General features: G+C 42.1%; 2 protein-coding genes across 6 annotated transcripts in view; both read left to right on the top strand.

Moving 5' to 3' along the window:
• Positions 1 to 24,531, top strand: part of SLC5A3 (solute carrier family 5 member 3) — a 46,771-nt gene that overhangs the window by 10,900 nt on the left and 11,340 nt on the right. The window contains exon 1 of one of the 4 annotated variants that reach the window (XM_025281262.2): positions 2,376 to 2,507. The exons of 1 other annotated variant lie outside the window; for it this stretch is intronic. The gene's annotated coding sequence lies outside the window, so the exon portion shown is untranslated. Of the gene's footprint in view, positions 1 to 2,375; positions 2,508 to 17,103; positions 17,243 to 24,135; positions 24,194 to 24,531 lie in introns of those variants that run through there. 2 more of the 4 variants (XM_044939373.1, XM_006048223.3) reach the window with 2 other exon arrangements.
• The window catches only part of MRPS6 (mitochondrial ribosomal protein S6), a 64,323-nt gene continuing 42,171 nt past the window's right edge, over positions 2,380 to 24,531 (top strand). The window contains exon 1 of one of the 2 annotated variants that reach the window (XM_025281278.2): positions 2,380 to 2,507. In XM_025281278.2, coding sequence (XP_025137063.1) covers positions 2,463 to 2,507 — 45 coding nt within the window. In that variant the 5' untranslated portion in view covers positions 2,380 to 2,462. Of the gene's footprint in view, positions 2,508 to 17,215; positions 17,243 to 24,531 lie in introns of those variants that run through there. The other variant, XM_044939391.1, reaches the window with a different exon arrangement.

Genomic DNA, 24,531 nt, shown 5'->3' with positions numbered 1-24,531 from the left:
AAGTCAGCTCATGGTATTGCCCTGGTCTTTGGCTTGGCACATCCTTTGGGGGTCCACATTTTCTCATTTAAACTTGGACATGTGGTTCATATCAGGAGGGACAGCTGAGGTAGGAACCATCCTGGGAAACCTGTACCTAATTCACTTCTGAAGGTTCAGAAATTTCTTACTTCCTTCTTTTTATTTATTTACACTATCCTACTCTCTTTAACCAAAGGCGAAATTACACTAACCAGGTAATTTGTACTACTGCCTCCATGGTTTCTCCCTGAAAGGACAAGGTGATGGAGAGGTCGAAGAAAATGTCAAAATCCAGGTATCACAGAAGCGGTTGTATTCAAACCATCCTCACCTTTGGTGGTGGATGGGAGGTTGGGGATAAGAACCAATAAGGTGTCTGGATAAGGTGGTAAATGGAGTCTCAATTTTGGTTTACACAGAGTACATGGTAGACCTACTGCAAAACAGTATGAGCTCAGCCTCCATATAGTCAGTCTGGCTCCAAACTCGGTCCCTGTTTCTATCAGACCTGGGGCTGGTCTTGCGTGCCCGTTTCTAAATCCCAAAGGAGGGGTTACCATAATAGTTCTTGCCTCATAGAGCTGTTAGGAGACTGATAAAGTGAAAGTGAAAAGTGAAAGTGATGTCGCTCAGTCGTGCCCGACTCTTTGTGACCCCACGGATAGTGGCCTGCACCAATAAGACACATAAAAAGCCGCATTGTGGTGCCTGGCACATAGTAAGCGCTCAGTAAGCTTTCCTTATTGTTAAAGCACTGAAATGTTGACAAACATCATGCCTACAGACCCTTTTAATGGGGCAAGCATGGGCAGGGGCGACAGTTGCAGGTGTATCAGGAGCTTAGCTTGAGAAAGATGCATTGAGTCCAACTCCTTCCTCAGTTGGCAAAGAATCTGCCTGCAATGCAGGAATCCGCCTGTGATGCAGGAGACCCCCGGTTCCCTTCCTGGTTTTATTCCTGGGTCTGGCAGATGCCCCGGGGAAGGAAATGGCAACCCACTCCAGTATCCTTGCCTGGAAAATCCCACGGACAGAGGAGCCTGGCGGGCTACAGTCCATGCGGTCACAAGAGTTGGACACGACTTAGCGACTAAACCACCACCACCACCACGTGCCAGGGCGAGCACAGCCAAGGCTGTTGGGCAGTGAGCTGTGTGCATGTTTGGGGGGGGTGGAGTGGCACTGCGTCCAGGGCACGCACGATCCCAGATGGTTACTAAACGGCCTTCCAAGCTTTCAGCTTGGTTCTCTTAAGTGAACGCCCAGTAAACATTGAAAGAATATCGGTTTGAGCCGGAGTATTAGCCTGTCCTTAGCAACAACACGTGGGTCAGGCTATGCGACACAACAACAAATGCCAGTGTGTGCCAGGCATCGTTCTCAGCGGTTTATGAGCATCAAGTCACTCGCAGGTTATCACGGCCCCTAGAAAGTAGGTGCCCTTCACATCCCCCTTTTATGCAGGAGCCGGCCCCAAGGTCAGGCAGCCCACGAGGGATGGGGCGAATAGGGGAGTCCTCCCGCCACTGCCGGCGCCGGGCTCTCACTTTTCCCGGCGAAGGGGTCTCGGGAAGCCGCCCCTGGGCAGCCACGCTGGAAAAGGAGAGCTTGTGGGCAAGGGCGCTTAGGGCAGCCCACCCGGGTAGCATCCCCTGCGGAGTGAGGGGTGGTGGTGTGTGGAGGGGGGCGCAGATCCAAGCCGCAGAACGTTCCAGAACCTGGGTGAGTGGCCGGGGGTGGGGCGGGGGGTGCGGGGAAAGAGAACCCCGTGTCCCGCAGACATTTCCGCACGGAGAAGCGTGACCGTGGACCAGGCCCCTCGCGCCCCGGAGTCGCGGAGTAGAAACGCGCGCGCGCGCGCGCGCACGGACCGCATCGCACCGCACCGCAGCGCACGCGCACATGGGGGGGCAGGCTCGCCCGCTGCCCAGGACGCGACGGGAGGCCTGGAAAGTTCCAGCTGGTTCGAGAAGCAGACGTAGCCAGCGCAGGGTCGGAGGGGGGCTATCGGTGGCTGACGGCGGCTGCCTGCAGCTTCCGGCCGGAGAGACCCGCGGCGCGTCTCCGCTCCGTCGCGCCGGCCCGGCCAGGGGGCTGGGAGCTGGGGTGGGGCGGGGGAGGGGCCCCTATGGGACCCGCGCGCCGCCGAGAGCCGGGCTTTTCGATGGGGGCGCGGCGCGGCCGCCTTAAGGAGGGGGCGTGGCCTGGCGCCCGTGTGGGGGGTGTGGCCCGCCGAGGGGGCGTGGCAGTCCCGTCTGCGCAGCTGCCAGCGCCTTTAAGCCCGGGCTCGCGCGGCCGTAGCGTGCTGTCGCCGCCCGGGAGCCTTCCGGCCCAGTCATTCGAGCCCGTCAGCTTCTCCGCGCGGGTCAGCCCATCCCTCCAACCCCTCCGGTGTCCCGGGAGCCGGCTCGGTGCGGAAGCCGCGCGCCGTCCATTCGGGCATGCCCCGCTACGAGCTGGCTTTGATCCTGAAAGCCATGCAGCGGGTAAGTGACCTTCCCACCGCCCCCCCCACCACCTCACCTCTCCTCAGAGCCCGCCTTCCCCGCTAGGCCGCCGCCGCCGCCTCTTCCCTCAGTCCCCGCGCGGCCGGAGGTTGAGGAGGGAGGCGGGGGGACCGGGGCGGGGGGCGTTCTCGCTTGAGGGGGCGCTTGTGGAGGGGGGGAGGCCCCCGCCGGCCGGGCGAGGCCGCGTGCGCGCGGGAGGCGGGGGTGTGCCGGCGCGGGAGGGTGTGTGCCTCGCACGCGGCCTCGCCGGGCGGGCGGGCGGGCGGGTGGCGGGAGGTGGGGGGACGGGCCGGCCCTCGGGATCCCAGTGAGAAGGTCCGCGGGGAGGACACGCGCCAGCGCGGGCCCGGAGCCCGGGGCCCCCCGCGCGCCCGCCGTCGCGAAGCTGCCTCGTCGCCGGCCCCGCTCCGCCGCCGCCCACTCGCCTCAGCCTGCCTCCGCCGCCCGCCCGCCCGCCTTCCACTGTAGCGCCCGCCGGCCGCCCCGGAACCGTCCGTGCTCAATAAAACCTTCTCCAAAGCGTGTGTGTGTGTGTGTGTGCGTGCGTGCGTGCGCGCGCGGTTGTGTCTGGACCACGGTCGCGTAGAACCGGCTCTCACGTAAAAAAAAAAAAAAAAATTCTTTGACTTTCTCTTTTTCTGACTTCAGCGGCAGTCCTGCTCCGGGTACCCTTAGCCCAGTTTTCATTCATCCAAGTTGTGGCCTTATTTATTTATTTTTTATTTTTGCGCCTTCCGGAAGAAACTTGGCTTCCCCACCTTCCCCTCGCCCTGCTTTTGATTGCTCTTGAGGTAGGGGATTTCAGATTTGGAGGGATGCTAAGCGATCCTGCAAGCCCTTTCCACTCCAGGGAATGGTGTGGCCGAGGACAGGGACCCCGCAGCCCGGAGCCGCTCTTCGTTCTCTGTTCTGGGTCAGGTGCTCCTCAAGCCGTCGCCGAAACCCCCATTCTTCTGTGAATTTGGTAACGTAGCGTGTGGTGTATGCTTTTTTTTTCCTCCCCTCCCCCCCTTCCCTTGCAGGTATAGATAACGACAACAACAACAAAAATTAATGTTTGGACTTTGGGAACATAGCTAGCTTCTTAACAGCGCCAGAGACTTGGGCACATGGTATATTTCGGGTCAGTTTTGAAAACGAGCTGTTAGAAAGTTAGGTGGTACTTAAATTTAGGGCTATTGGAAAACTACCAATCCCAGAGCATTAGGAAATTTTTACGTTCTTGGCACACTATGAGCTGGGAAGGCACCAGTGTCTCTGGATCAGGTCTGGAGAGACTGGTCAGGCATGCTGCTCTGGCCTCAAGCTTGTTCTTCCTGAATTTGGGAGACGATAAGGTTGCATTGTTTAGCCTCTTAAGTACTACCGCTTTCTTGGCCCACTTCCCTCTAAAATATAGTGCTTAAAGAGAATAGGAACAATGAAAAAAAATCTTCCTTTTAACCTACCCGTTTTAGGAGGTATCAGAACCTGGGAAATGTATTGAAATTTCTTTTGTTTAACCTTGTTTTAGGGAGAAAGCCAGTATCATGAGTCAATGTGTATAGTGTTTGTTTATTCTATAAACCTTTGAAATGAAAATTCAGAACTCTTCTTTATGTTTAGCATAGCTGCCGAGTACTGTACATATGTTCACAGAGCTTCTAGTATGTTAAATGTATTTATTATGTTATATACTTTTTTTTTTTTTTGGTATCCTGTAACAACCACTATTCGATCATCTGTGGTGTGGAGCACACATATTTTTATTCCAGATAAGCTACATAGTGCAGTTTAAAATAATAATTCAATTAACCTTTCTTGAAATCCTGGCAAGTGTGGTGTGGGGGTGCTTTGCAGATAATCAAGGTGAACTCCTGCCTGGAGGCGCAGGCCTCCATGGCTGCAGATAAGGACATTGTAACAGTGATGAAGTTGTGTTGAAGAGATCCTTGACCTAAATAAAGTAAGATTAAACAACAACAAAACCCTCTCTTTTTTGTATTCATAAAACTTGCTTTTGAGTAGGTTGTCAATTTGAGTAATAAACATAAAACTTCCTGTCTTCCAAGTTCTGTTTGCTTTCAATTTGGGAAAATTGAGTTCTAAAATAAGATCAATACTTTGGGGGAAATAAATGAAAAATGCGACGATGAACTTTGACAGGCTTTAGGGAAACCTTTCTAATATGCAGCAGTTTTGTGGTTCTGCTGTAGGTAGCGTGTTGTAACTCCCCAATTTTAAGTAACATATCTTTTATATTTTTAGATGAAATGTGTATGTCTCTTATGGTGTACCTTTTTGATTTAATTTCCACCTCCTTCAAGTCATTTATGTATTTTGCAATGGAGGGAATACTCTAGGTAATTCTTAGATGTGGATATTGAGACTCATTTTTGCAGTCTTTTCATAGATTCCCAGAGAGATTTTCCTGTTTGTTTTTCGGGGGGATATTCTATAGGCCTGAAGAGCGTTTGAGCCTGGTTGGCTACAGTCCATGCGGTTGCAAAAGAGCTGGACGTGACTTAGTGACTAAACCACCACCATAGGCCTGAAGAGTATTCCTCCTCTCTTTAGGGTGTATTACTTTTCCTTCTCCCAACTTTTGCATTTCCTTTGACTCCCTAGCTCAGAGTCCTAAAAATTGAGCATAGAAGAGGTGTTGAATTTAAGAGGCAGATCATTTCTTTTGTTGGAGCCCCACTGCATTGTAGCAGTCTCTCTATGAGTCCCAGTTGGAAGATTTCAGGGTGTAGTAGGTAGAATGAATCCTTATTGAACTATATTCAGTTGTGTGTTAGTCACTTAAACGTTTCAGTGTCTTTTCTCTGTTTGCAGTTGGGAGTCTGTGGGTCTTTTTTTGCACTTGCAAGTCTGTGCACTTAGGAATGTAGATGCCAGACCTCCCAAGAAGAAATTTATTTGCAGGTACCATTTAGCTTGAGTTTTATTAAACGTGTATATATAAAGTTGTCTTATTTCCATAATCTGATGTGAAAAGTAGATAACTTTAATTCTGAAAATTGATGCAGTAAAGTCATGGACGTGGTGAAATTAGACTTTTAAAGGTCATGATTAACGCCATTTGAGAAGATGGATGCTTAGACCAGTATTAGACCATTATGTAGAAGAGTTTCCAGAATAAAAAGGTTTTGAGAAGCTTATCATAGATTAGCATTGTGAGAGTTACATTAACTTCTTGCAAACACAGTATTCAAGGCTGTAGTGTGGAAGGACATAGCTGCAGAGGAAAGACCATACACTGCAAGCAGTCTCAGTCCAGCCTCTGGAAGACATTTTTCAACAACTGAAAAATTAACAGATTACCTGTGAGATGATGAGTTTTCTCTTCACGTTCCCGCTGACCTCTTGCTGTGGGAAGTTTAGGTAGATAGAGGCGATGAGAGGTCCTGACTTCGATGAGTGAGATATGACTCTGATTTCTGAGGTCCCTTCTCTTGAGAGTTTGAGAAATGGGTTATGTCTGTTGAGTTCACTTTGAAATTTGATATAAAAGATTGGCACTTCATTTAAGCTAGGTAAAAGAATGAATCGACAGTTTTTTAACTTGAAAGGCATGTACTGTGTTGAAAAACTGAACTTTGTAGAAAAATTTGTACATTTGGGATAGGCTTAGGAAGAGGAATTTTGAGGTTAAAAAGAGATCTATGCAGAACATTTATATTTTTTGGTTACTTAGTTTAGGAACACTTAACATGTGTTATCACATTTGCCCAAAGGATGATAACCAGTTGGAATATTTAGAGTTGTAAAAGCCCTGGGAAAATATTTTTTCCTGAACTCTTCTCATTGCTACTCAGGAATTTTTCCATGAAGAATTAAAGGTTAATGGTTTAAACAATAATTAGTTCTAATTCTTAGTTTAGTTCTAAGTAAATATAGGTGTGTACAATAAAACAGCATTTATATATCCTCTTGTGTATTTTTTCAAATAGAAGTAAAAGCAGATGGCTACTTTGAAAATATTTTTTATTAAAACAGATTTCACAAGTTATTTTATGTTCAATATCTTTCATATTTCATTGAAAGTCAGATTATATTTTAAATTTTAAGGTAGCCCATTGAAATAGTTCTTTGCAAGTACAGAGTTTTATGATGTGCCGAGTTTATGACTTGGGTTTTATACATTTAGAAAAAGAAGTATGATTATATTCTAGTTTCTATAATTGTACAAAGCAATAGGTTTTCTGATAATGCAGGGAAGAGTTTGTCATATTTTTCTTCAGTCAGGTTTTTTTGATTAGAAGACCTGGCTAAAGTGTATTCTAGAGTTGTACCCCAAGTTGAGGAGAAGGCAATGGCACCCCACTCCAGTACTCTTGCCTGGAAAATCCCATGGACGGAGGAGCCTGGTAGGCTGCAGTCCATGGGGTCGCACAGAGTCGGACACGACTGAAGCGACTTAGCAGCAGCAGCAGCACCCCAAGTTTAGTGTCTTGTGAAAGTAGGTTCCGCAAACTGTTAGCATTTTAGATACTTCTGGAGGCATAGGGTCTAGCCGGGAACTCAGTATGAGACTGGCCGACCGTAGGTCATTGTAGCTTGGCTTGCTTGGCAATATTTGATAACTAGGAACTAGGGGTATTTTTGCTGTCAGGTGGTGGCAGACAGAAGTTCAAATGGAAACATCCTTGTTCTAGTTGTCAGATGACTGTTGGGTCTTTTTTTTTTTTTTTCCTCCTCACCAGCCTGCCCTTAACAGCTTAGCTTGTAATCTTTATCTTCAGTAGCCACCCTTTGTGCTTTGTCTACTTGCAATCAGATCACTTAAAACAGTTACCCAGTAAGGAAAGAACTGAGCCTTGTGGGCAAGCAGTGTCGTACTTTGACTTGGTACCAAAGTTTTCTTGGGTTCCAGCTCATTGCTGCAGCAAGCGATTGAAGAAGGAATGCTGTCCCTGCCCCTGAGCTACAGCTAAGGTACAAGGAGTGGCTGGGGGCTGAGGAAGCCTTCCTCAACAGACATGGTTTGTATGTGTGAAGATTGCTGGTCATAAGTTGACTTTCTGTACTAAACTTTGTTTTTTTTCTTTGTGACTCGCACATTCAGTGCAGATATTTATTGCCTTTCAAAATCTAGATGTTTTCACAATGCAGACTACCATTGAAGCTTCTCAACCTTTAGCTTATAAAATCACTCTAAGGAAAACTTAAGTTGGAAAGCAATGAAGAAATTCTAGACTAATGTTTTTCATCTAGTACCTTCATTGTATTTGTAGTACAGGTAGGATTTATCTGTTCATCATGAGGAATGCATCTGTTCAGTGGAAGGCAATTCTAAACCAACAGGGACTGTTTGCCAACACATGTAGTTAATCTTTCTCAGGGGAATCAAATTGAAGGAATTAGTCAGATTTAAAGAAGTCATTAACATTTAATGAATATCTGGTAAGTTACCAATTTATCTGAAGGAAAAACTACCATCAGAAGTTTGGAAAAAGACAGTTAATCCAGTCCTGATATCCTTGTTGTGCTCCAAATAGCAGTTGGCGAACTGTATGGCTCACAGGCCAAATCCAACCTGTTGCCTGCATTTGTGTGGCCTGTGGGATTAAGGAAGGATTTTACATTTTTAAGTAGTTGGGAAAAAATTAAAAGTTCTTATGGAAGTTATATGAAATTCAAATATCAGAGTCCATAAATACAGGTGTGTTGGAACATAACTATATTCATTTGTTTATATTTATTATCTGGTCCTTTACAACAACAACAAAAAAGTTTGCTGACCCCTGATTTAGAGGAAACAGTTATAATTTCCTAGGTTCACCATTTGTCTTAACTTCTTACGGTGCTATATCCTGAGATTTCTGCTTTGATCCCTTCCTTTCCCTCCTCTTTCTATACTGTACCTTTGCCTTCGTATGGTTTGACCTTCATATGGTTTGCCTTTCTTTGGTAACAAGCCAAGAACTCTGGCATTTTGTGCTTTTCTGTGCTGGTATATTCCCATGGCACTGCTAACTTGGTTTGGTTCAAACTTAATGAGTCGCCTACCCCCAAACTTGCCTGAGTTGTTTCTGTTTGTGGCTCCTGTTTTCTGTCACATGGGACTAAACCAATCCAACTCTTTGTTCCTGCAGTCTCATTCCCATATAGTCTCCACTCTGCCCTAGCTGAGCTACTTAGGTTTCTTGCTTAGATTCTTGCAGTTTCTTAGATGATCTCTAACATACTGCTGAGGGGAGGGTAATTCATGCCTATAAATATGCTTTCTGGGGTGCAGAGATACAAGTTCTTGAAATACTTTGAAAGAGTTAAATTGGGATGCATTTTTAGGGAAATAATACAAACCACTGTTACAAAGCATTGTGTAGTGATGCCTTTTTGATTACTTCATCACCTTCCCATATCAGTTGACTGTGTCAACACCATTGCCAAATTACAGCACATTCAGAAATGTGCTCTTTCTCAGAGATATTCGGAATGAAGTCTGACATCCAAGGCCACCTGTAATACGACTCCAGTCTTTTATTTTAACCTCATCTTTTAATTTCTTTCATTCTCCATTTTTGTACAGTACTGAGTAAAGAAAATTGCTGTATATCCCTATAAATATCATTCCCTTTAATTTCCTTTGGTGTTTGTGTGACATTGCTTTTCTTGGAATGATCGTCTCCAAGAAAACATACCTCAAGTTCATTTTGACTCGGTATATGAAACAAATACTGTGGACCTGCACTGTTATGAATTGTGATCTTTCTTTTGAACTTGCACGGCGTGTTTCTGTGTCTTATCTCGTGGACAGCTTTCTCGTTAGTGTTACAGTTTATTGGTGAATGTTTCATATCCCCTTTGGTAGGGTACATGTGCTTGAGGGACAGGTCTGTTTCATGTCTGCTCTGCTTTACCCACAAGGTTGATGCTTATTTAGCTGCCTTGGGGTTTCCTGTTCTCATCAGTCTGAAGCAGTTCTTGACTATGAGACAGCGTGCTGACCTCTGGTGCTAGTAAGTTGCTTTCAGATCAGTGCGTGTTGCACTGAGGGAGTTGTATGCTTACCAGAAGTTGTGTTGGTTTCCATGACTATTTCATGGCAGGTAGTCTTGCTCTTATAATAATTTAAATATGTAAACTGATTAAATGAGTACAAACTTTTTTTTTCCTCTCCTGAAAACCAAGTTGGATTCTTTGGAAAAACATGCTGAAGGTGAGTCCCTAAAATAATGGCTGTAGAATCAGATATAGCTGTCATAAAGTGTTGGAGAGAAGATAACAATAGTCCAGGATGATTCTGTATGTAGACTGCATTACAAGGACTCCTTAAAGCTTTGCACTTTGGTGAAACTGGAATGAAGATGGTAGATGATGGATTTATAGATACTGCTTTAGATCAAGCAGAAGGAACTTCAGCAAGGAGCTCTACGTCATCAGTCCCGTTCTTTCAAGGGCTTGGCCCCATACTAAGATTGGGAAATACACTTATATGTTAAATGTAGGTAAAATGTTTAAGGTATGTATGATTTTTTAAAAATTTGCTCTGGCAGCTTTAATCCCTTTTTTACTTAATACTTTTGTGTATGATTGTTTTGGATACAGACGCTTCCACTTCAGTCAGTGCTCCAGTTTTTGTTTTCTCAATGAATAGAAGAGCAAAAGGTCCGAAATGAAGGTCCTGGTTGTGTTACGTTGGAATAAACAAAGAACTGACACTGGGGCAGCAGAAAGAACTTTGGGGACATTGAACCTGGGTTTGGTTCCTGGCACCTGCCTACAAGGAATCGTAACCCTCTTGGATCCTCATTTCTGTCTGTGAAATGGGAGTGATCAGTCAGTTGGAGGGTCTTTGAAGATAAGTTGGTAACATAACCTTGGAGGCAGTAGGTGTTCAGTGTGTCATTAAGGTACCTTTGTGCTTTCAGGCAAGGTATTAAACTTTACTGTGTAATTTCCCATTATTCCCACTTTATTAATGAAGAGACTCCAGAAGATAAATTTTGTTAATGTGTTAAGTTACCAGAATCCAAGACTTGAGTCAAACCTGACATATAGCACTTGCTCAAAAGTTTTTGAATTGAACGTGAAAGTTTTAGAAGTGAACATGAGCCATGCTTCCTAATAGCTTGCATGCTGATTAAGTAAGGCTGAGCTTTTGCCTCCGTGAAATGTAGAATGTATGTGAGGGGTCTGGTGAATGAACTCCACCGCATGGAACAGCCTTTCTGTCAGACAGATGTGCAGCGTTGATTCAGCAGCTGCCAGCCTTTGCCAGGCTGAGTGCCCTGGGTGGGATTCCTCATCAAGAACTAAACTATTTGAAGCTGGACTTTGTGTTCATCCCTGTCTCTCATCTGACCTTGTATAACTAGTACTTAGACTTACGTGTATTTTAAGTGAAGAAAAGGTTGGAGAAAGTGAAGAAAATCTAAAGAAAAGAATTACTTTAGATAGGCTTGTAAGTGTCAAAATGATTTGAGGCAGGTGAGGGGAAAGCTTAGTATCTTAATCTTCAAGTAAATTTTGATTGCTATTTTCCAAATTGCTGCTGAAACTTCAGGGATGACCCTGTTTCAGTAGAATCGACGCATGGAGCTGGTGGATCATAGCCTAATCGATTTCTGTTGCCATGTGATACCTTCAGTTAGTATTTTTCTTTTCATTTATTTTTTTTAACTTTTAATTTCTGATGGAGCAATGTATTATAAGACTACATCTTTCCATTTAATAGTTGATTTTTTAAAAGAGTTTTTTTTTCCCATTCCTATTGGTACAGATTTTATTTTTATAAAAGAATTAAAATAAAACAGTATTTTGCATTATAGCATATGTTGCTGGAATGTATATATATCATTAACATGATTGAATTTTAAATAATTATCTTGTAAGCCAGAGGTACCTATGATCCAAATCTTCAAGACCATTTACAAGAGAATGCACATTTTATTTTGATGTATATTTAACTGTCAGCCTCTTAAGCCCAACTTTGTTTCAGACTTAATTTGTGACTTTTTTTGTACTGGATTATTTTACTCTGAAGCTCCATAATGAGATACTGGATGATACAAAATATCGAACACTTATGAAGCAGATTTGAGAAATGTGTGTGAGTGTATAATAGTGGATGAAGAGATAAGAATGTGACTAAGAAGATTGAATAGTAATACTGGTATTTTTAAAATCATTTTCATTGTGTTTGGAGATGGCAGTGTGAAGTAAATATGTTCATGAGTCAATGAAAACTGTTAACAAAGTTGTCTGAGGAATAGAAAGGTTATGTGTTGAATTCTCTTGACTTTGGTGTGTTAAAACTGGTAAGTATGAATTAGCCTTAGATTATTTTGTTGGAGTTTGTAATGTTGTAATTCAGAGACTGAAAGGGGTTAGTGGGCCTGTGGCAAAATGGTGGAGCTGCTACAGGGGTGTGTGTGTGCACGCGCACGTGCGTGCTCGCTCGTGCTGGTGGTGCTGGTGCCTACTACCGCTGTGTATTACTGCCATGGGGAGTGCGGGCCTGGTTTTGCCAGCTTGTCTTTATCTATCCTATTCTTAGCGAAAACTCCAGATATTACAGGAAGTTGATTTTTTGGGGTTACTTTTTGTCTTTGTTACATTTTTAGATGTTTGCACCATGGTATTGAAGCGCCATGGATCTAAGGAAATGTATCTGTTGGTCAGGTTTGGCTAACATCTTGTAATTTCTGATTTAGATAATGGGTTTTAGATGTTCTTTAAAGACATCCTTAATTGCCTTTGGACCTCTTTCAGCATTGAGCTTACAGAAATTGCTGCTCACATTGACAGAACCCATCTAATTAATTGACCATTGATTTACAATAGGACTAATAGTAAATGGCAAACACATCCAGGTCTTTAAAACGAGTATCAGTTTATTTGGACTAGTGGATTATGTATGCCCATTTAGGCCAAGTGTACAGACTTCAGAGAGTCACACAAAGACTGAGGTATGACTTAGTATGAACTGTCAGAAATTGGTATTCATAGTCCACTTTGTCTTTAGACATCTGGGTGATTGCTTATTTTAAGGATACCTTAGTACAGTTTGGTTTACAACTGCTGTACTGAAGTCCTACAGGTTTGAAATAATGCTTCTTGAAAGAGTCGGCTTTATCTAGAAGATGACATTTTTCCTCACGTTAGCTTATATGACACATGACCCTTGGAATATAGTATTACTATGAAAAAAAATTAGGTGTTCCTCTAGTCAGTGTAGATCAAGGGGATGATGTGACGTTACAATTTTTGGCCAGGCTTCATGTTTCCATAGGACGGAAGCCAAGTCATTACCCTGACTGACTTTCCCTCTTTGTCTTTGTTGCTTCCCCACTCCCACTCCAGGTACTCGACAGCAGATTGCAGATAAACTCGGGTCCAGTTTGTTCTTCCCTACCTTTCAAGTCCAGGGTACAATTGACTTGTTCCCACTCATCTCCCTCATCATTTTTATTACGATTACAGTGCCCTAGTTAAGGGAATCCCTACCCACTTTGGGAACATTTCAGTAGAGATTGACATGGATGAGAGCTTAAAAATGAAATCGCAAGTGAAAGCAGAGACTTCTTAAAACCTCCATCTGAAGCACTCAATGCTTATAAACTGGCATTTGCCTGTTTCTGCCCTAGCATCAAGAATTCCTGGTTTTGAATTCCCTGGTGGTCCAGTTGTTAGGACTCTGAGCTATCACTGCCGAGTGTGCGGGTTTTATGCCTGGCCAGGGAATGAAGATCCTATGAGCCCCGTGGTGCAGCCAAAAAAATAAAAAATTCCTGGTTTTGTAACTTTGTTTAGACTTCAGTGTTTAAAATGTCTCCTTGGCTATTAAAATGCTTTGATTTTGTCAGGTGTAGAAACCCAAGGGCAGCTATAACAGCCAGATTGCTATGAGCCTGGCGAGCTGCCATCTATGGGGTCGCAGAGTCGGACACGACTGAAGCGACTTAGCAGCAGCAGCAGTTTAGTACGAGAACACCTTGGCTGTGTGGTGGTCAACTAAGTTTGGAGGTAGGATCTTTGTCAGGTATATATTACAGGGAAGGTGTACTTAAGTGTCGTTTTAAAAAAGTTGGCTTCAACCAAGGTAAGTCTATGACCCAGTAGTAGGTGGTTCTGATTCTCATTCTTTGTGCTGGTATACTGTTTCCTGTTTTGTTGGCAGTGACATGAGAGTGCAGTTTTGTAACGTTGACTCTCGTAGCCTGATTGGTTTCAGGAATGCGTTCTTATGTGTAGACTGAGGACCAGGAGTTTGTGCAAATCCAGTTTAAGAAGATTAGAGTAAAGAAATTCCTCCTAATACCCTTTCCTTTATTAAATATTTTACCTGATTTGGATGAAATAATTGGAAGCTACTTACAATTTCAAGATCTCCTGCCTTCTGACATCCAAGGAAAGCATTTCTGATCTTATTTCTCTGTATTTTACTTGTTCTATCTTTGAAATGTAAGAGAAAAATCAGCTGGATTTGTAATCTACAAAACCATGCCTCAGTTTTATGTTCACTTCTTAGGTTCTGTTCAGGGCATAATCTCGACCATTCCTTCCAAAAACTGTTAGCCTGTTTATGGTCCTGTTGTTTATTTCTTGAAAATTCTGTATTCCCCAAACCTTTGAGAAGATTAGAAGATTTAAAAGTTTTCTAACCAAAAGCATCTGCCTGAGGAATCATCCCAATTTCAGGATCTTCTGTTTTATGACTTGGCCTCCTGGGAGTTAGAATCTGGTTTACCAGGAAGACTCTTGTGTTTACATTTTCTGGCCTCAGTCTCATGGAAAAATGAGAAACTTCTTGGCCTCTCTGCTTCTAGGAACAGTTTTTCTAGGAACATAAAATTGGAACCAAGTAAGATAAGATGGAAAACATGAAGGTAAACCACTACAAGTTGACATGGTTGGATGTCCCACATCTATAAAACTTATGGCTTGTAATACCTAATCCTCAGTGGCTGGTTTAAGCAAGGTGTGTGTATTGTGTGTGTGTGTATTATATGTGTGTGTATGTGTGTGTATTCTCCATTTTACACATGAAAACACTGAAGCAGAAAGGTACCCAGGACCACATAGCTCAGTAAGGTACCAAGTTAGGATCCTAAAGGCAGTCTCAAAGCTAGAAGCTAAACTTTTGATCACTGCATCCACTGTAATAGTATTAGAGCTAAAAAGTTGCTTTAGACTGAAGGAAGTGTTTCACATCTATTTTGAGTGCCTACCACTACCCTGTGTTGTAAACTATAGGAAAAAGTTCCAGCTTTCCTGGAGCTTACATCCTAATGAGGGAGACAGACTAGTAGATGCTGTGAAGAGAAACATCAAGATGAAGGGACAAAATGTGGCATAATGTATTTTTGTTACAGTGCTCAGGCAAGGCTGAGACTTTAGCGAGCCTTGGCCACTAGCTGTGGGCAGAAGAGCAGAGATGAGTGCAGACATGTTGGGGTGATTATATTAACATGCATTCAGTTTAGCAGGCTTCTCTTGTTATAGGTCATCTCCAAGCCTTTCCCAAAAGAATTGACAGTATATGATGGTTGTTTAATGCTTGCTTCTTTCCCGCAGGACTTTTACCTAGTAATCTACCTTGATTAGTAATGTCTTGATGATGTTGACTTGAAGTACATGTTTTTTTCCGTTTTGTAGAAGTGAGAATTAAGACGTGGGCTCGAGCATACACAGAAGTAACTCGTTTAACGAATCTCTATATTGTACCTATCACCCAGCTTCAACAGTTATCAATGTTTACCACTCTTGCTTTATCTCCACCACCCCTTCCTTTTATTCGTTTATTTTTTGCTGGAGTACTTTATATTTTTTCATCTGAAAATTTTACACTTTTAGAAGAGTTATAAGAACCATTCAGTTAACACTTGTATGCCTTCCCCCTAGATCACTGGGGATTAAAATTTGCCCTATTGGCTCTTTATCTGTACCATTTGTTGCAGGTATTGTTGACATGCCTTTCTTAGGAATAAGGACTTTCTAACCATAGCATGACCATTACAATCAGGTTTGACATTACTACAATGCAATTGCAGAATGTTCAGTTTGTGTTCAAGGTTACCTTATTCCAGTGTTAGCCTTTAGTTCTTTAATTCAGTATTCAATCAAGGTTCATGCATTTGGTTGTTATGTAGTCTACTTGATCTTGAACAGATCTTGAACCATTCTTTGTCATTAAAGACATTGTTACTTTGAAGAGTCCAGGCCCTCTGGTCTGGAGAGTCCCTCGATTTGAATTTGTCTAGTTGTTGTCTCATGATTAGAGATAGGTTAAACATTTTTGGCAGGAACATTACACAGGGAGACCAGTGTGTTACACCAGGAGACAGGCCAGTTTGTCCCACTCTTGGGGGTGTCACGCAATCATTCGGTTAGGGTGATAGCCACCAGATTGTTGCATTATTAATGTGCTTTTTTTCCTTTAGAAATTATTAAGTGGTTTATGGAGTGACAAACTTGATACTGAATATTCTTTTCTCCAGCAGTCTTCCATTGGATTTAGCATTTATTGATAATTCTGAATCAGTTGGGGTTACAAAGAGTTGGACACAACTGAGCAACTCACACACACACGTGTGTATGTGCATGCACATACTAAATCAGTTTTTGCTGGAGTCCTTCAAAGCAAATGCAGATACAAAAATTCCCCTGTAAATATTTAGTGTATATCTAAAAGGTAAGGGCTTAAGAACAACTATAACCCCTTAACGTGTGATGTCTATATACAAGTGCCCTAAATTGGCTTAGATGTGTCACTACAGTTGACTTGCTTAAATCTGAATCCCAGCGTCTACAGGTTGTATTTACTTGATGTTTTTGCAAGAGTTCTGGGGTATAGCATCATGTCAGGAGGCAGCTGTTGTCAACTTCATCCGTCTGTTCTGAAGTCCCCATCAGACGTTTTCACCTTTTAGCATCAACCATAATCATTGCCTCAGAACATTATTTCATTAGGGATTACAGAAGATGATTCTCAGATGGCCTCATTTCCTCTGAATTGATTAGCAGATTTTTTTTTTTTTCTGAGTTGTATTTATTTCTACTTTTTACGTATATCTTCCTGGGGAGTGTTGTGAAAGGATACATTCTTCATCTTTACTTCACAGAGGATGGTTCTGGACTTCCTTAGTAATTCTTTTAATATGTCCTCAAATTTTCTCATCTGTAAATTGGGAGCAGTCATCATGCCTACCTCTTGTGAGGATTAAGTGACCTGGTGCGTGTTGTATAAAAGTGGTGCCTGGCACTCGTGTTGGGAAGTGCTAGTTATTAAAGTCGGAGAAGGCAAAGGCACCCCACTCCAGTACTCTTGCCTGGAAAATCCCATGGACGGAGGAGCCCGGTAGGCTGCAGTCCATGGGGTCGCTAAGAGTCGGATACGACTGAGCGACTTCACTTTCACTTTTCACTTTCACGCATTGGAGAAGGCCATGGCAACCCACTCCAGTGTTCTTGCCTGGAGAATCCCAGGGATGGGAGCCTGGTGGGCTGCTGTCTATGGGGTCACACAGAGTCGGACACGACTGAAGTGATTTAGCAGCAGTAGCAGTAGCAGTTATTAAAGTAAGTTTTTAATGAACTTTTCAGGTGTTAGTGGAGAGGCAGAGATGGGAAAGATTCTTCCTGCGTTGACATCAGCAGGACGCTGGGGCCTGTGTCGAGGGAGCTGAGGGAGGTGCTGCTTGCCCACACCAGCATGGAAACAGCTGTAACACACGAAGCACGTGTCACTGCTCACGGTGAAGCGGCCGTTGATGGTTGCAGAGGTGAGATCTGGGACACGTTCTGAAGTGGAGTTAGCACAATGAAGGACTGCAGGCAGGTAGATGAGATGGTGGCTCCAGACAGGTTTCTGTTGTGTCATGGCCTGTTGAGGTTTTATCGGAACAAAGGGCAGCATGCTTGCCTAGTCTGATTTACCTTGTCATTCTGTACACTCTCAACCAGTGCTGTTTGAGATTGCAAATCACTTTCCTCAGGGAGGAAATGCTCACCTACTTCTTGGCCTTTTAATCTACCTTCTTTTACTGCTTTAAAACCCAGTTGTTGATGACTGTATAGACTATTGGAAGTTTAACACTCTTGATCAGGTGCTTACTCATTAATATTGGATTCATTTAACAAACATTTGAGCCCTGTAGTGTGTAAGATGATGTTCTAGACAGACCAGCCACATCTGTGAACCTGAGAGACTAGCCTCTGCCCTCATGGAATTTACATTCTGGTAGTGAGGTGACAGTAAACATAAGGAAGATTTATTAAAGTATGTTAGAAGGTGTTGTGTGCTGTGGGGGAAAATATAAATCAGGATAAGGAGAGATAGAGATGATTAGGGAAATGGTCAGGGTGCTAGCAGTTGAGATTATATGTTCTGATTGTGGGTATATTTTTGACATGAAGCCAGCAGATTTTGCTGATGATTGATTGTGTGTGGGGGGAGGGAAAGTGAGCAAGCCTTCAAGTGAAAGTGACTCAGTCATGTCCGACTTTGCAACCCCATGGTCTTTGCAGTTCATAGGATTCTCCAGGCCAGAATACTGGAGTGGGGAGCCTTTCCCTTCTCCAGGGGATCTCCCCAACCCAGGGATTGAACCTGGATCACCTGCATTGCAGGTGGATTCTTTACCTACCGTCTGAGCCACAAGGGAAGCCCAAGCCTTCAAAGATCGCTGTTAATTTTTGACTGGAGCAATAATAGTAAGGATGGAATTGACATTCTCTGAGATGAGGAAGAATTCAGTGGTTTCAGAGTTGATGAGCCAAATTGTGCGTACTCTGAGAAAAGGATAGGTGGTTACAAACAGTTCATTCAGTAAGAAAAGTGGTCTGTAGGTTTTACTATGAGAACTCATGTTTATAGATCATAGAGCTGACTTTTTCAGTCTAATGTCTTAAAGATGGAAGTTAGCAGACTGAGACTCATATAGCCATGGTAACAAGGTCAGGTGTAGAATAGACTTTGAGACTTAATTTTTTAATTCTAATGCTGAAAAACAGAATGGAGGCAAAAGCCTTCATCTTGGATGAGAAACTGGTTAAACCTTGGTCTTCTAGCTGGATTTTCTGATCTGCATGTTTGTACTTATATAGGAAGCCTGTACCTGGGACTTCTTTTTGTTTTAATCTCTTTATTTTCTTTGTACATATATCTATCACGTATGATCATACATAGATATTTAAGTTGGACTTTCTCCTATGTACTTTTTCTGTTAACATTTGTTATTTATACATCTCAGGTGTTTTCTCTGCAAGCTCAAAAATTTTAAAACTTTTTGATGATGATGTTGAACAATCTTTTATTAATATTGTTTCTGTTATTAAATTGCCCTTTTCGTTAAAGGTAGTATTGTGTGGTGATTAAGTGAAGAAGCAGTTTAGACACAGATGGGAGTACAAATCCAGATGGGAGTACAAATCCAGATGTAAACACAAATAACTGTATCTTGGGGTGTTACACTACCTCACTGGTTTCAGTTTTCTTGTGTGTAATATCATAATAATTGTACTTCTCCTACAATTATTGTGAGGATTAAAGTAATGCAGAAAGCACTTAAAGCACAGTACCTGCAAGGTGTCAGGACTTAGTGCCAGGGTTTTATTTTTTAATCTCCATTATGTATAACTTACATGATAATCAATCTTTTATAAGCAAACCGCGCTGAACCTCTTGAATTCTTCCCCATTCAAAGTTAACACCAATGTTTAGTTGTTGGGATTACATGATACGGTACCATAGGCACTACAGCTCTGTTATTTTACATTTTCATTTCTCTCAAAGAAATAGGTTATTGGAGTTTGCTCCATACACAAATATCTAGTATCATCCAATAAAGGTTGAAACCCGTGGTAGTTTCAAAGTTGCCCCCATACCCAAAAGCCCTTCTTCATTCTCTGAGACTTCTTTAGAAGAACAAGCAAAACCAAAAAGAGCCGTTGTGAGCCACACTTCTGCAGTGGTAGAAACAAATAAAAATGACTACATCTCAGGGGATTTTTGTATATGGATGAAGTGATAAGTCTGGTGGTTTATGAACTTTCCTAGATGAAGAAGATTTTATTTGAAGATTTAGTTTACTTACCTGGGAAGCCATCCCTCCTAATCCCCTTCCCACCAGTACTTTGCTGAAAAGTTCTGCTTGGTCGAGGCTGCTGGAGTGGGGCTTTAATCCCTGCTCATTCCGCCTCACCTCCCTCCCCTGTGATGGGACACGGGGACTAGGAACCCTCAGAATATAAACCCTCAGAATAAGCCATTTGAGTTTAATTCAGGGCTTTGAACATTTCTTATATACTTCGAAAAGCTCAGCGAGATTGTTGGCATACTTGAAATACTTTGCCAAAGAAATTTAAGGGCAGACTCCTTAAAAGTTTTAGGGACTGTTATATGACTACAGATAATATCTCCAGCTCCACTTGTAATTTTGAATAGGCTGGAATTGATCTAAGTTCTGTTAGAAGCACTCAACTTTCGTTTTGGTGTCACTGATAAACTGCCCTCATAGCCAAGCTCTACGTTTTTAAGGTAAGCAGGGATTGGGCAACAAAAGGTCCTGTTACGAGCATTTACGTACCAAGACGAGTAACCTGTTCCACTAGTGGAATTGGGTTTATTGGACTTCGAGTCAAGGTGAAAAATATGTCTGAAAAGTAGATTTTTATATACATTTAGTGAGTTTTTTGTTTTCTTGAGTTTTACTTGAGTGAGTTTTATTTGAATGAAGTGATGTAGATAGGCACTAATAGTTGATGAGGTGGTTGGGAGTCAGTTTAAAATATTTGTGAGAGAACTGCGTATTTAATACATTATTTCATCTTTTATCAATAAATAATTTCTAAGATGTTCCTGTGGAGAAGGCAATGGCAACCCACTCCAGTATTCTTGCCTAGAAAATTCCATGGACAGAACAGCCTGTAGGGCTACAGTCTATGGGGTCCTAAAGAGTTGGACTGGAGGAGGAAATGACAGCCCACTCCAGTATTCTTGTCTGGAGAATCCCATGGACAGAGGAGCCTGGTGGGCTACAGCCTATGGGGTCCCAAGAGTCGGACATGACTGAGCAACTGAGCATGTAGCAGGCACAGCACAAGAAGCTCCTAAAATGCCGGGGGTATCGTTGGCACTTTACTTTGAAAGAGGCTTATAGCACCACTTCCAGTCTATGCAAGTTGTAGATGGTGAAGTGACATTCACTGAACACCTGTCTGTTGCACTGGGCAAGATGACATACTTCCTAGGTGTTACTTACTCCTTATCAGACCATTGGGTCAGCAAATGCACAAGACTTGGCAAGCCTACTTTTGACAGTACTGGATTTTGCCTGTTCAGATGGTCATTTTGAGCCCAAAGCTAAAAAGATCATGGTTTGGTCACTTTGAGAGTCATTGGGTTCTACTCTTTGTCAGTCCACATGCCTCATTGAGTTGATTATGACTTGGAGCCCTGATGGCTTTAGGAATTGTTTTACTTGTTCTTTGGTTTCTATAGCAGATGATTTTCTTTTTAGAGTGACCATACATCCTATTTTGATGGACTGTCCCAGAATAACTTCCTAGTTTGGAAGATAAATTGTATGGTCTCCCTAGATAATAGAAGAGAGATGTTAGATTTGGTCATTATAACTAATTATGTTTTGATATATTATGAAGGAGTTTAATAGATGATGTTAATTTGGTCTTTCCTATTTGATTCTAGTTCAAACAGCAAATATTTATGTATGCTTCTCTATCTGGATTAATTCTTCAGTTGTAATTTAGTTCATCCAAGTACATGAAATAGTGCTTTCATGTACAAGATTGTATTCTAATTTTGTGCAGAACTCCCAATAAAACACTGCTTTTTGAGAAGGAAGCCCCCTCCTGTTGGGAGGAGTCTCTCTGTTTCACGACACCCTTGTGTTTGATTGAAATTGGCTAAATTTATTACAGTGGCCATTATAACTAGGGGACTATTTCTTTATACATTCTGTGACTATTACTTACATTATATTGTTTTCCTAAAAATGCAGTAGGAAGGAACCAGCTCACATACTTATCATTACTATACCTACTTTATTCCTTGTCCTACATTTCTCACTTAAGGGATTTCTCTCAACTGTGAACCAGCTTAGTCCTAGAAATATGAAAACATAAATTAAAAGGCTTCTTTTTAGCAGCTGGAGAAAAAATTTTTCCATGTGGCTTCTTTCTAACAGTAAAGGAACTCTGGATAGTGTTCATTATATTTTTGTTGTAGAAATGTTTGCTTTTTAAAAAGAGTGGGAAAAAATATGCAAAACCTACTCTATGTTTTATTTGAGACCATTTTTAGGAATTGCACAGTTCATTTTCTGAAAGGCTGAAGGTCAAGGCTGTGACAATCTCTAAATGGCTAGATATGAATTTGGTGCATTGCATTGTAGTATTTTACATCTTTCTATAAACTGATTTGACCTATTTTTATTTTCCTTTTCCGGTCTTAACTAGGTGCTGATTTCTGGATGTTTTTTGTTTAAATTGGAAAAATCTTAAGTCTGTCCACAGACTGACGGTGTCCTGTGAGATGGGGGCTGCCGGCAGTGGCTTTTGAAGGATCTGAGGAGGCAGAAAGCGTTGCGAACTCAAGCCCTGAGCTAGTGTTTGCCTCTTCCTGCCACCCCTGCTCTGGGCAGAAAGAACATCTTTTCTCTAGCTGACCCACTTGCTGTTCTAGGGAAGTTAGGGGTTAGACCAGCCTAAGCGTTCATGAGGGAGCGCAGTATGGGTTAGATGTCTGACTTGCATCATGTTTGACAATGGGAAACAGTGTGGTCGATTTGCAGTGCTTCCTAGTGATTGGAGAAGGAAGGGCTTATTTTGTGTCTGAGCGCTTTGTTCTTTGAACGAATAAGCTGCTGTAGTGGCCACTACAATGCGTACCCCACTCCACTTTCCCTCCAAACAAAAATAAACACACTGGGTGTTTGTCCCTTCTTGAGGAGATGGCCAACGACTGCCTTTGAGAAGAGAGACACTTGGCCCTTGGACCAGTGAACTAGGCTTATCTATGTGTAAGTTGGAAGAGAATCACAGGGGTGTGGCTGGATGTTGGGTGGCAGTGGGAGCTCTGTTGATGACAGGGAAGAATCTCGTAACTGCCAGCTACAGTTGTCTTTGTAGTTGAGGACCTAATTCTTACACTGAAACACTAAAGGTGCCTTTATAAATAATAATTGTTAATTAGTTATTTGATTAGATTTTGTTTGAAATTTAGGTAATTCTTCCTAAATAGTATCCAGGTTTTTTTTTTTTTTTTTTTAAATAACTGGAATGTTTCAGGGTCAGAGAAAGTAGTCATAGAAATACTACCAGTTTCAGGATTTGGCAAGAATAAAGCGAAACAAGTCCCAGCTTTTAGTGTGTTTTTGTTTGTGGCAGTTTTACTCATGCCAGTCATTATTGACACTGAGTTTTAGGACGAAGGATTTTATTCGGTCAGTTTTTTTTAGTATAATTGTTGTAGTGTGTTCAACTTCAAAAAGGCATAGAGAAGGGTTTAAGACATTTCTATGTGGCACTGTTATTAATTAGACTTAATAACTAATACAGTAGAGCATTTATGTTTAAGCTTTTTCCCCAGCTCCTTAAGAGGTATGCTGTTAAGTGACTTGTACTGTGGTCTGTTTTGAAAAGAGATGGCTTTAGTATCATTTATAGGACTTGATAACTTTGCTACTAATTTTTAAAGGAAAATAATCTAGGTTCATCAAAAAGCATCTGCTTTGTCAAGCATAGAAAAACATTTCACTCTGAGGTTGCCTTATCTCAAAAGGAGAAATCACTTTAGGAGTTAACATGTGGAAGGCATTAGGTTGAATAACAAAATGTTTTTCATATTGTTCCTCAGCTCCAATTATAATTACTTTGAAGGTTCAGAATTTCTCTCTTTTTCCAGGAGAAAACCTGTCATATTCATAAACTAAATTTTAGGTAAATTTAAATGTCGGTTTTTCAGTGATTTTCTTAATCCAGGACTGAAAAAATCTGATTAATATTGACAATAATTTGTTACCTAATGGCTTACAGATGTCTATTTTGTTTAGGTTTGGAAGATATAACAATAATGATGTTGTTTTTCAGTCTTCCAGAAAATTTTTCTCTTTTTCCCTCCTCTCCTTGCCTTGTATACCCTTCAACAAGAAAAAACACTTTTTTCAGTGTCTTCCTTCTAGCTAGCAGAATAAAAATTTAGGGTTGTTTATAAATTGTATGTTCCTGTCTTTGTAGGAACATCTGGTTCCCTTTGAGGCAGGAGTCACGTCAAGTTTCTAGGTTACTGTGTGATGACTAGCACAGATGTACATTTGTGGTAGGAATTTAGGGAAGTTTTGTGACAGTAGTCTACCTAGATTAAGCAATACTTGGTATTGTGTTTGGGAGTGGATGATAATACCTAGTCAATACCTGTTCTATCCAGGACCCTAATTTAGCTACAAAATACATTACTCTTAGAACTCAGCAGTATCTGAAGATTCATTTTGTTGTCGTTTAGTCATTAAGTCGTGTCCAACTGTGCGCGACCCCATGGATTGTAGCCCATCAGATTCCTCTGTCCATGGGATTTTCCAGGCAAGAATACTGGAGTGGGTTGCCATTTCCTCCTCCAGAGGATCTTCCCGACGCAAGGATCGACCTGTGTCTCCTGCATTGGCAGACGGATTATTTACCACTGAGCCACCTGGGAAGACTGAAGATTCATTTAGGTGACCTTATTTATTATGAATAATTAGAGTCCCCCTCCCCCAGGTTGCTTTACGACCTCGGTGCTTTTCCAGTCTGAGACTACCACAGTAAGAGAAGAAAGTGCAGTGTCATGATGGGCAGTTGTCGGTTGCCAGAGAAGTTAGACCACTTATTTAGGACAGTATATTTTTGTTTTCAGTTTAAAATGATAAATATTCTTCCTGACATTAAGTGATAGCATGGATTGCTCTTTCCTGTGGAACTAAAGTATATATATTTTTAAAGTTTTTTTTTTTTTAATAATGTCTTGTTGCGCCGTTTTGTTAGACTGAAAGTTTCCTCATCGCTTGGTGAGCCC

This window comes from Bubalus bubalis, chromosome 1 (assembly GCF_019923935.1).
Source record: "Bubalus bubalis isolate 160015118507 breed Murrah chromosome 1, NDDB_SH_1, whole genome shotgun sequence".
Taxonomy (NCBI): domain Eukaryota; kingdom Metazoa; phylum Chordata; class Mammalia; order Artiodactyla; family Bovidae; genus Bubalus; species Bubalus bubalis.
This window is presented reverse-complemented; position numbering and strand designations above follow the sequence as displayed.